This window comes from Mobula birostris, chromosome 11 (genome assembly GCF_030028105.1).
Source record: "Mobula birostris isolate sMobBir1 chromosome 11, sMobBir1.hap1, whole genome shotgun sequence".
Lineage (NCBI taxonomy): Eukaryota > Metazoa > Chordata > Chondrichthyes > Myliobatiformes > Myliobatidae > Mobula > Mobula birostris.
This window is the reverse complement of record NC_092380.1, coordinates 102,694,926-102,707,907: the sequence shown is the minus strand read 5'-3', so window position 1 is coordinate 102,707,907 and position 12,982 is coordinate 102,694,926. Positions and strand designations below refer to the sequence as shown.

General features: G+C 40.1%; 1 protein-coding gene across 1 annotated transcript in view; it reads right to left on the bottom strand.

The window, feature by feature from the left end:
• Positions 1-12,982, bottom strand: part of ano1a (anoctamin 1, calcium activated chloride channel a) — a 297,185-nt gene that overhangs the window by 167,137 nt on the left and 117,066 nt on the right. The window contains exon 7 of the mRNA XM_072272773.1: positions 11,511-11,565. Within this exon, the coding sequence (XP_072128874.1) occupies positions 11,511-11,565 (55 nt within the window). The remainder of the gene's footprint in view (positions 1-11,510; positions 11,566-12,982) is intronic.

The window sequence follows — 12,982 nt, the reverse complement described above, 5'->3', positions numbered from 1 at the left end:
AGGTGAATTTTTAAGTAACTAGTTTTGTATTAAGTTTTCCTCCCCAGTTCCAATATTTGTAATTTTTAAAATACAAGCAAATTTACTGTATAATTTGCACAGTTTAGCATTAACATGAGTAAGCTTAATATTTGGATACATTAAAAAAATGCATACGATAAATCTATTCAGCAAATCACCAGTTAGCCAATGGGATAATACCAGTAGTTTGTGAGGTTAAAAATTACAAAAGTAAACATTTGCATTTGAAGATCAGTTTTAAATACCTCCTCCCCCACCCCCACCATCCTCTGAAGGTGTGTCAAGGACTGAGCCACTGACAACAGCAAGACGGTGATACTACTAGACCTGGTATGTCATCAACAAAGTGACCCATGTATCCTCAGAATGGAGACGTTGGGGCTGGAGGGAGATATATTTAGAAATTAGTAGCTGTGTGGGACAGAAACAAACTTGGATCATAATCAGAAGTTCCTATCAAATTGAGACAGTCACCGTTTCTTCCAAGGCAAAATTTCTTCTTGAAAAGATGCTCCATTCACAACATTGAGAAACTTCCTAATCCAAGTCTGTTGACAAAAGCTGATGGGAAAACTGCTGAGTGTAAGTGGGGGGAGGGAGGAGTTGTGTGGGTGGAATAAAAGGTCAACTTCACTTCCCACATCAGCCATGGATCAGCTGGCAAATGATTCAGAAGGACGCAGGCTCAAGTCCCATCCCATTGGGTCAAATCAAGTCTCACTCCAGAGAGTAGAGCGTGCCAAAAACAACAACATCGTGATTGCAATGATGAAGGGAAACTGCACAGACTGTCAAATGAATTTTGATGTACAGACCTTGTTGAAAATGAAGGCATTGCTTTGAAGAGCGGGAAAGGCATCACATTATTCTGGCCAATATCTAACCCCTAATGAACACTTGGGATCACCAACATGTTGCCGTTTACAAAAAGCTCGGTTTTATTTGTCACATGTATATCCAAACTTGCAGTGAAATGCATCATATGTGGCAAATCAAATCAGTGATAACTGTGCTGGGCAGCCTGCAAGTGCTGCCACGCTCCAGCACCAATACAACAAGCCCAATGCTCGCCAATCCTCCCCCGCCCATCCCACACATCCTTGGAATCTGGGAGGAAACTGGAACACTTGGAGGAAACCCACACGGCCACAGGGAGAACACACAAACTCCCCACAGGGAGCACCAGAAATCAAACTTGTTACCCGTTAAGCAATAGGCCGATAAGCTACGGTGCTGTCCCAACTCGTAGAATGCAAAATGATTGTAACACGTCAGTGAACACACTTCAGGGATACTTCATTAACCAGAAGCACTATAAAATGCAAGTTTCCCTTATTTCTGGGAAGTGAGTAGAACCTGGAGACACAGAGGTACTTGTTGCCTTGTAAAAGGGCAAGAAAATAGCATAGAGGAGAAATGTGATGGGTTTTATGTTCTCAGTTACAACTCTCAAGATTATAACCTTCTAATGGATTAGTACATCATTTCTCTTCATAGAACAAGGTTTCCCAACATATTTTTATGCCATGGAGTAATATAATTAAACAGGGGGTCCATAGACCAAGATTGGGAACCCCTGACATAGAAGAGGGAGCTATTAATAAAGCAGCCATTAATCTGGCTATTAATAAATTGGCTATTAAAAAGCAGTGTCTCAAATTGTTATCAGGATAAAAGATGCATTAAACCAAATTACAGATCAGTTAACAATGATTACAGCACAAGCTTCACTGAATATTGTTGATATCTGGGAGTCAAAATCTAGTCATAGAACATTACAGCACAGGAACAGGCCCTTTGTGCCAAACTGTTATTCTGCACAGTACCTTCAACTTGCACTTAGACCATAGCCCTCCCATCCATGTAGTTATCCAAACTTCTCTTAAAAAATCTTGAAATCGAATCCACAGCCACCACTTCTGCTGGCAGCTTCTTCCATATTCTCATCATCCCCGAATGAAGACATTTCCCCCATGTTCCTTTCACCCTTAACCCATGACCTCTCGTTCTAGTCTCACCCAATATTCCACATTGCTTGGAAATCACTATATTAATTGAACTTCAGCAACTTAAGAGATTTTTTGTTAAATATAAAAGGAGCTTGTACACAAAGTAGTTATATTTGAAACCTTCAGTGAAGGTTCAGAATAATATGCACTAGGGAATACTTTGAGCCAGGTCAGATACTGGGAAACACAGAAAAATGGCAGGCTACAGAACCTAGCCCAAAATGAGACTTGAGAAGTTTAATAACGTTTATGCGAATGAGGAAGAAACACATAACATCGTGTGTATGTAAAGAAAGTGGCATCTAAATATTATTTGCAATGCAACTTATTTCCACTCTGAGCAGAAACAGAGGTTCTGCCGATGTTGTAAATCCAGAGCAACACAGATAAGATGCTGGAGGAACTCAGGCAGCATCTATGGAGAGAAATAAACAGTCTATGTTTTGGATTGCGACCTTTCATCGGGAACGGAAAGGAAGGGGGAAGATGTCAGAATATTCTTAAGCAGACCTGCAGCAAAGGTGAAGAAGGCAAGAGAGCACATGTAAAATTGTTTCCACAAGAAAGTAGATCAAATTGTTCATTTTGAGTTGTTTTATGATTTGTAAATGAGTTCTTACTATACACCCTTGAAGTGTTTGAATGTGTAGGTTTACAGAAGACCTTAAAATTCTGTGAGAAAGCAATAGCGTCGAGACAGGTGAAAAATGGCAGAGAATGCAAACAGCCTAAGCTGATGAGTAATAAGCGAGGCACAGTTTTGGCCAAATGAGGATGGCCAAAGGATGGCAAGGCAAGTGAAGAAAAACTGTCCGTTCAGTCAAAGCTTAGCAGAGCAAACATGGGAATTAATCAGTTATGAAATATCGCCTGCAGAATATGAATTACTGATACCCAGAGAGGACAGACAACATGTCCAGAGAGAGGATACTATAACCAGGGGTTCCCTACCTTTTTTAATGCCATGGACCCCTACCATTAACAGAGGGGTCCATGGCTGCAAACCCCTGCCTTAAACAATGAAAGTATAACGTCTAATCACGAAAGATGGAAGCCAAGTAATTGCAGCATTGCTTGAAAAAAGACAAACTGTTAAATCTCAATAACAATTTTTCTGATTGTAATCTGTAAATCACAATAAGAGTAAAAAGAACTATTTTCATTAACAGTATGCACTTTGCTTCTTAGAGACTAGATGATCCCTGCTGCCAAACTGAGCTGCAAAATGGCTCAGGACAATTTTCTCAATGCGTTCTCAACAGAAAGCTAAAAATAAACGCATACGGAAGAGGTCAAGAACCCACACTAACGCCCACTGACCATTCTCTTTGCCACAAGCCAAGTGACATCCAAGGCTTTCCAATCAATTCCATTTGTTTGATCCAGACATCTTATTTATTTTGAATACACGATACTGATACAAGAACAACACAAATGAGGAACTCAGCTGGTCAGGTAGCATCAATGCAGGGAAGTGGACAGTCGACATTTCAGGTCAAGACTCCTTCTCAGGACCGGAAGGAGGCAAGATAGCAGGTATGAGAAGTTGGGGGGGAGGGGGGGGAAGAAATGGTGGAGCAAGATCTGACAGGTGATAGGTGGACCCAGATGTTAGAAGAATTCATCAGGTCCAAAAGGCAAGTAATGAACAATGGTATTCAGAGTGGAAATTAGGCAGAAAGAAATGAACCTGCCAGTCCTGATGAAGGGTCTCAGCCCGAAATGTTTAACCCTTTCCACAGATACTCCCTGACCGGAATCCTTTCAGCATTTTAGGTGTGATGCTCTGGATTTACAACATCTGCAGAAACTCTTGTGTCTATGAAGTACTTCCAATTTTGATTGTCTCCATCTAAATTCATCTCTCTTTTTCTCCAGACCTCTCTCTTTCCACAAAGAATCTTGTTCTATGCCCTAGTCTTTCAACAGAAGGCACAGCAGAAGTTACACCAACTAAGTATCTCCATTTTTTCCAGATTTTCAGTGCTTGAGCACTAAGGGCAGATTATGGCCCACCAGATGATTCACCTGTCCTTTGCTCAATTGCCCTATAGCCAGTGAAAAGTTCCCAAGATGTACAGTGCTGTGCAGAAGTCTTAAGCTAGGGTGCCTCAGATATTTGAACAGTCCTGTATAATTTTATGTATTATGTACTGCTGCTGCAAAAGAAAACAACAAAATTCATGACATATGTGAGTGATGGTAAACCCGATTCTGATAATGGGTCTCTATTGTGGACTGAGAATGGGAAGCACAGGGGCAGGGAGAGGGGAATCATGGTTGAGAATAGGGAAAGGGAGAGGTGAGAGAGTGGAAAGCACCAGGGAAACATTCTGTAATAATCAATAAACCAATTGTTTGGAATCAAACGACCTTGCCTGGCTGTGTGTGTCTGCACCTGTGCCATCCCTCCCTCCACCCCGGCACCCAGCACTCCCCCTCTGCCACCTCATCCACACCCCTCCTGTGGCACTCCACCATCACCATTGCCACCATCCTTTGCTCCCACCAGACTTACAAACTCATCCTTCACTCCACGTTGACCAGTACAATACTGGTCAAAAATCTTAGGCAACCTAGCTATATATATGAGCACAGAACTGTATTTGTCACACCTTTTTGGAAGTAGGATGCAACAGGGTAAAGAGGGAGGTCAAAATTGCCAAATACTGCCTCTCCTTGTGAGGAGATTTCTGTACTTATCACATCAGTGACTATTTTAAGATAGCTCAAGCATCGCCTTGGTTTGCAGGCATTTAAGTTTTAAATGTGTCCACCTTCAGAGACTCATTAGTTGGGCTTAATCAAAACTCAGTCTGACCCAGCCTCATTGTTATAATCTCAAGGTGCCTTGTAACCCACTGTTGTGTATTTACCAGAAAGTGAATGAGGCAAACAACCCTGGATAATAATGACACTGGTCCAAGTGGCTTGTCTTAATTTGGCAGCTGATGAAACAAAAACCGAGCAACTCCTTCAAAGGAGATATTCTATGTGGATGGAAAATGTGTCTCCTGGCATTTCCCACATGCTTAATGAGAAACAATTACTCCCCTTTAATTAATGCTCTTGCAAGAGACAATGAAGCACGATGGTTTTTGTTGTGAACGGAACTTCTTTTACAGCGTGCTTCTGAGTATAAGCTCAAGAACCAAGAAAATAACCCTTGTTATTGTTTGAGTCTTTACACCAAAGTAGAGGGAGTACTTATGTGGGGCAAGGAGGGTGGAAAACAGAAAAGCAACTGAGTTCCAACAAGAAAAAACTTACAATTCCACAATGCCAGTCACATCCCTTTAGGAATGTTGCAACAAGCTTCTTGGTTTTAAAAGAAAATATTTCTGAGGTGCCGTCACTCAAAGTTGTGTGATGTCGGAAGTGCTGTAGTGAATTTGTTTGCAGTAAGCTTAAGAACGTGATCTTGTTGAGTACCAGATGCATTCCCAGGACATGAGCGACATCTCTCCTTCAAAATAAGACCATAGGACAGTAAGACATAGGAGCAGAATTAGGCCATTTGGCCCATCCAGTCTGCTCTGTTACTTGATCACAGCTGATTTAATTTTCCCTGTCCAAGGCAATGAATTCCACAGATTCACCTCCCTCTGGCTAAAGAAATTTCTCATCTCCGTTCTAACTGAATACTTGTATTTTGAGGCTGTGCTCTCCGCTCCTAGACTCTTCCACAATTGGGAATATACTGTCCATGTCTGCTCTATCTAGGCCTTTTAATATTCTGTAGGTTCAATGAGATGCCCCCTCCCCATTCTTCTTGATATAAACTCATCCATGGACTCTCATTGCCACCCAAGGATGCAGGTGGGACCTCAGCTGAAAATCTCATTTGGTTGCAATATTACAGCCCCAAGTGTGGCATTGGAGTATCAGACGATATTTTTGCATTGCAATCCCTGCAGTTTAGACTGGGCTGTTTGACCACCAGTGAAGTGAAAGCCCACAGTAGGTGCTTGCCTCCAAAGTCAAGTAAATAAAATCATTTGATTTGTTCGTAATTAACATACTTATTTCTTGATTTCCTTAGGTCATAATACTCATAAGGAACTCTTTGATTTGCCAAATGATAAAACATTATAGCATACTTGTCATGGGAATTTTGTGCGATAAGAGCAACTGAAATAAGTATTTACCAATCATCTCTGCAGGGGCGCAAATTAAATACAACATTAATGAGCTTCTTTACAATTCTGGGAAATAGAAATTGCTTTCTTTTCACTGCACCAAAGTCTTATTAGTGTTAGTATCACAAGACCATATGATCATAAGGCATAGAAGCAGAATTAAGTCATTTGGCCCATCAAGTCTGCTCCACCATTCCATCATTGCTCTCAACACCATTTTCCCCGTCTCCTTCCTGAAACCTTTGACGCCTTCGACCTCCACTTTAAATATACCAATGATTTGGTCTCCACAGCCGCCTGTGGCAACAAATTCCAGAGACTCATTATGGTCTGGCTGAAGTAATTCCCTCTCATCTCCGTTCTAAACAGATGTCGCTCTATTTTGAGACTGTGTCCTTTGGTCCTAGACTCCTCCATTATAGGAAAACATCTTCTCCACATCCTATCAGCATAGCATCCTGCACAATCTCTGCTTCATTCATTTTTGCAGGGATACTATGGTACAAAAACACACCATTAAATAGTTTCAAAATAACTCCAATTGTCTCACCCCTTCAAATTTTTTCCCTCCACAATCATGCACTTTGAATTCTGACTGGGTGCTAAACAGTTGCCCATAATTAATTTTGAATGAGGTTATTTCCAGAGGTAACATTTAACTATTCAAACTTCTGTAAGCAATTGCATTCATGGAGTTAACTCTGGCACATCTCGTAGTACAGTCAGTATTGGGTTTGTTTACAACATAGAACAGCACAGGACAAGCCTTTCAGCCCACAATGTTGTTCCAAACTTTAAAACTACTCCAAGATCAATCTAAATCTTCCCTCCTCCATTGGCCACCCTTTTTAAATCATTTATGTGCCCAAGTCTCTTAAATGTCCCTGATGAATGGGCCTTTTATCATCACCCCTGCCAGTGTGTTCCAGGCACCTACCACACTGTGGAAAACTACCTTAGAATACCCCAAGAGGCCAGATAGCATCTATGGAACAGAGTACAGTCGACATTTCAGGCCATAACTCTTCAGCAGGACTGGAGGAGAAATGCTGAGGAGTAGACATCTACTCCTCAGCTTTTTTTTCTCCAGTCCTACTGAAGGGTTTTGGTCTGAAACGTTGACTGTACTTTGCTCCATAGATGCTGCCTGACCTGTGGAGTTCCTCCAGCATTTTGTGTGTGTTGCTTGCATTTCCAGCATTTGCAGATTTTCTCTCGTCTCTGACATACCCCTATATTTTCCTCCTATCACCTTAAAATTACGCCCCTTTACAGTAGATTAGCCATTCCACCCTTGAAGAAGCTTCTGGCTATCCACTCTTATCATCTAGTACACCTCTACCAAGTCACCTCTCATTCTCCTTCATTCCAAAGTGAGTAGCTCTAGATCACTCAACCCATCCCACAGGACACGCTCACTAATCCGTGTAGCATCCTAGTAAAGCTCCTCTGCACCCTCTCTAAAGTTTCCACATCTTTCCTATAATGAGGTGACCAGAAATGAAGTCTGGTCCAACCAGTTTTATGGAGCAACAACATTACCTAATGGTTCTTGAGCTCAGTCCCCTGACTAATGAAGGCCAACATTCCATACACCTTCTTAACTACCCTATCAACTTGTCCATTTAAACACTGATTCAAAGATTCAAATTATGTTTATTATCAAAGTATATATGCAGTATACAACCCTGAGATTCGTCTTCCTATAGTCCATTCTTGGAAATAAATCATGCAATAATTCATTATATAATGGAATTATGATTTTTTCCATGAAATTTCTTGAATTTTTAGCATATGGAAAGTAAAGCAAAGAGTAACAATAACAATCCAAAATATTCAATTCAGCTGAAACAAACACTCACACAATTTAAATGCCACCCATTCAAACAGTAACATCGGAGAGCTCACAATGTTGGAGAAGCTCAGTTATTTAGGACACTGACATCATAGCCTCAGTAAGAGACAAGCACATTCATTTAAAATTAATAAGATCACCGCTAGCTCCACTGTTGGACCTGGGCCATAGCAAGTCATGGGGATCATGCTGTATACCTGCCCAACAAAAATGGTCTTTCCTACAACCCAAAAGCTGAAGCCGTCTACCAGTTCTATGACCGATGTGCCTAGAATTGATCACTTTACCTCCCTCACCAACCTCCATCTTCCTTCAGCTCTATGCCATCTCTAAAAAAACCCTTGCTACTTCATCAGTAGGATCTTGCACATTGCCCGAGTTCATTCCATCACTAGCCAGAGCATCCTTGACAACCAGGTTAGATTTCCTGGAATGCCCTCAAAAACTTCTTCACTGTTGCAAATCCTAGTTCTTTTGTTCCAGATTCACTTTACATTTCAAACTTCGGCTCTCCATTCCTAATAAATATTTTGGTTCAAAGTTAATTTTCCTCATACCAACGTCTCTCATTCCCCCCCTTTGTTTGTCAATCTTTGCTTGTGTATAGTTCTTCCATTGATTCTATTGTATTTCTTTGTACTACTGTGAAGGCCCGAAAGAAAATGAATCTCAGGGCAATATATGGTGACATATACATAGTTTACTTTGAACATTGAAGTTGGAAGGCATGTTATCCACATTACTAACAATGGAAAATTACAATGGTAGATATCTCCAACAATACCCTATCCAAGATGGAGCAAGGGGACAACCACAAACCAAAATTGCTGCACTTTCTCCAGCAATTTCCAGAGCATGTGGATTCAACTATACTGCAGGATACACATTACATTACTACTTTGTACTTCACAAAACAGTACAGCACAGGAAGAATCCACTCGGCCCGCAATCCCTGTGTAGACCGCAATGTCAATTTTAACCAATCCAATTTGCTTGCACAAGTTCAACCATGACTTCCTTGTCAAGTTAACAGTACAAATTTCAATTGATTGGCAATTGAGCATTGGCAGAATCTCGTGTTTGTGCATTTCGTGTGTTGTGTGCAGTTGAATCTTTCCCACATTCCTCATCTCTTTCCAAGAAAAAATCTCATGTGCTCTGCAGGATGAGATCTTGGAGAGTGGGCAACATCACCTACAATTGGTTGAATAGTTCACGGTTGCCTCTACAAATGAGCTAAATCTGATGTCTCAGATGGGAGGCCCAAATGGGGATGTTTGCTCTCCAAATCAATAATACTGCTAAAAATATTGCCACTGCTAACTGATGTGCCTTACTCTCATGGGTCCATTTTCCACAGAGACTGGGCCCAAAGGGGAACAGCCAGAGTCTATTTTTACTTCCTGCCAACTCTGAGTGGTAACAAACAAGTTGCAGGAAGACACTTTCCACAGATCAATCTATCCTTTCGGGTACCAGTCAGTCCAGATGGATGTTGTTCTAGTTCTCTTTTAAAGAAGTAGGGTGGGAATGAGACAACATTCTTCAAAAATGCTGAAAGAATTGTTTACAGTTCCTGACGTTTACTGTTTACTGTTACTGGTCTACTGATTTGCCAAGTATGCCTGCAGAAAAAGAATCTCAGGATTGTATGTGGTGATGTGTATGTACTCTGATAATAAGTTTTTCCTTTGAACTTCGATGAACATTAAAAGGTCAACTAAACTGTTTCTCTCAACTGAACCTGCTGAGTTACACTGACAGTTTGTTTGTTTGTTTCACACATCTAGGTAGAAGCAGTGTAATATGGCAAAGAAACAGGTCCTTTGGCCTAACCTGTCTGTGCCCACCATGGTGCCCAACAAACTCTTCTCATTTGTTTATATTTGTCCCACAATCCCACTAAATCCCTCCTATGCATATAATTATCCAAAATGTTATTATTGTACCAGTCTTAACCATTTCTCTTGGAAAGTGGTCCAGATATGCACCACTGAGTGCATAAAGTTGCCCCATCAGGACAGTTAAATCTTTGACCTCTCACCCTATCCCCTCTAGATATTTAGCTCTCCTTCTCTGGGGAAAAAAAAGTCTGCATTTATACACCTTTTTAAGGTCAGCTCTTGGCCTCACAGCACTTGCTTATAAACTCGGGTTCTCAAGTCCTGCTGGCCTCCTTGTAACTCTTCTTTGTACTTCCATTTCTGATTAACTGGACTCTAAAAAAGAAAAAAGCTCGCACCTGTTCCTCAAGCACAGTTTATTCACTTGTGCACAAGAGGAACATCGTGGCCCCTGTCACCACACTGTTCTGAAGTCTGAACAAAGAAATGCCACTTTTATACCAAATTGATTACAGCATCTGTATATTGACCAGTTGGTGACATTGTGCATGTACAAATTCCATACTTACATAATCAATCACCGTTCACACTACAACAACAGATGTTAATAGTCACATAAACTATAATCTATTAGCCTTGAAGTTAAAGCAATTGCCCCCTAGTTGGCACGTGCCTCGTATCTCTCGATTACATTATTCATTTGTTAGGGTATGCCAAATGGCTCCGGTCCCCCGCCTGTACAAGGAGAAGCTATGTTCTTCAAAGACCTCTCTTGCCTGGGCTGACTACACACTTATCTGTAAAGTGACCTTGCCTGGACGTTACCTTAACTCTTGCCTTGCTGCAGCTTCCATAGTACTCTTTCCTGTTTAATGAAGACTTTCCTATGACAGGGCAACCAAAATAATACACATTACTTGAAATGTGGTCCTACCAATATACTGTACTACTGCAACAAAACACTTCACAAAGCGCTTCTGCATTTTGTTTTGCTTCTACGACAACCTCATTCTTTTTAAGCTCATCTTTAGCTTTAATCTAATCCTAGTTACCCCGAGAAGATTCTTGTCAAATCATAAACACCCAAATTGTTCATAATAGAGGACAGATTGCAAAAAAAAGTGCAAGTATATTCACATTCCAGTTTAGCCTAGGTACTTCTCAGTTACACCAGTGCAATGCTCAGGAGACTTGATTTCCACAAGCAAAATGATTTAGCACCAATATTACACTTTAATTTCCCCTGTGACCATGGATCATTAGTGAAACATCCAACTCCTTCAGTTAGCCACAGAAAGCAGAAGGAATGTAGAAACAAAAGCAGGAAATGCTGGAAAAATCTCAACAATACAGCAACTACAGAAAGAGAAATGGTCAATGTTTCTCTTTCTGTAGTACTACCCAACTTTGAGTCTTTCCTATCGTTTTACTGTCTCTGCTCAAGAATGAATATCTGCAGGTTTTGATTTTCAAAGAAATATTGAAGTTGTGGTGTGGATCTACGCAAAGTTCAAAAGTTTGAAGTAAGTTCATTATCAAAGTGATAATACACATGAATTGATTTCAATTAAACTATACAAAAATTTTAGCATTTTACAAATTATTGGCTTCAATTAGACCATACAGTAATTTCAATACTCACTATTGTGCTTCTTGTTGTACTGCTGAAAAAGTTATCCTTATCAGAAAGATCAAATCTGGGGAAGAAAAAGTTGTTTAATTAAATAAAATATTTTGAATAACCAGATTACATGCTAAAATCATAATAGCAGTCAAGGAATTATCAAGAAATATCAATTATCAAGGTACAAAATTTTAGAATACCATTTTAGTAAATTGGAATAAAAAAAAGTTTTGTTATGAATGACTTCTACCTTATGCACAAAAAATGAAGAATGCAAAATTTAAAACCTTAGGAGCTCCAGGGAACAACTATCAGAAAATCTGGAGTAAGTTTAGGTCCAAACAAATTGTGTAGAGCTACTGTAGAGAAAAAGAGAATGTATAGTAGCTGAACATTTATTTCAAGACCAGGGTCTAGAAATCCATCCTCTTGTATGCACTGAACAAAAGATTTTGTAATATCATGAGCTCTTTAGAAATGAAGAACATTGAACCTTAATGAGGTCTAATTCCAGATACAGTATTCAGTCTAATTTCATTAGTGGATCAGAGGTTTGGAATATAAGACACTTTCTGTACTTGGAAAATTGAACTTCCATTCAAATTACAGAACTTAAGTTTAAAATAAATTTATTATCAAAGTATATACATGTCACCGTATACAACCCTGAGATTCATTTTTTGTGGGCATATTCAATAAATACAATAACCATAATACAATCAATGAAAGGCTGTACCAATCGAGTGGATGATCAGTGTGCAAAAGCCAAACCATGCAAATACAAAAAGAATAGAGAAATAATAATATCAATAATAAATAAGCAATAAATAGAGAAAGTTAGATGAAGGGACCTTGAAAGTGAGTCCATAGGTTATGGAAACAGGTCAGTGATGGGGCAAGTGAAGTTATCCCCACTGGTTCAAGAGCATTTTGAAAATGAAGCATTGGATTCTCAAATTATAAAACCTTCAAACTAACTTTGCATCACCTCGGGAGCAAAGAAGAATGCGTCAACAGCAGCATCAGCGCTTTGATGGAAGTTGGTCAGATTCCATTGGTAACTATCTTGGAAAAAAAGTGTTGGAACATGTCTGCTTCTAAATTGACCGACATCCAAAGTGGATGGAATGTCAAAGTTTCCATTTCTTTTTTCCCCCGGCCTGGGGAGGTTTATAAAATGCATTATATTTCCCTTTTATTTCATTGGTAGCATGGTAGTGTATAAGTTTGTGCAATACTTTACAATGCCAGCGATAAGATCTGGGTTCAATTCCCACCGCTGACTGCATGGAGTTTGTACATTCTCTCTGTGAGCATGTGGGTTTCCTCTGGGCAGTCTGGTTTCCTCCCACATTCCAAAGACTTGTGGGTTAGGTTAGTGAGTTGTGGGCATGCAATGTTGGCACCGGAAGCACCAATATCGCAGATTGCCCTCAGCACAAGCTTGGACTGTGTTGGTCACCGACACAAACCAACATTGTTTCAATGTA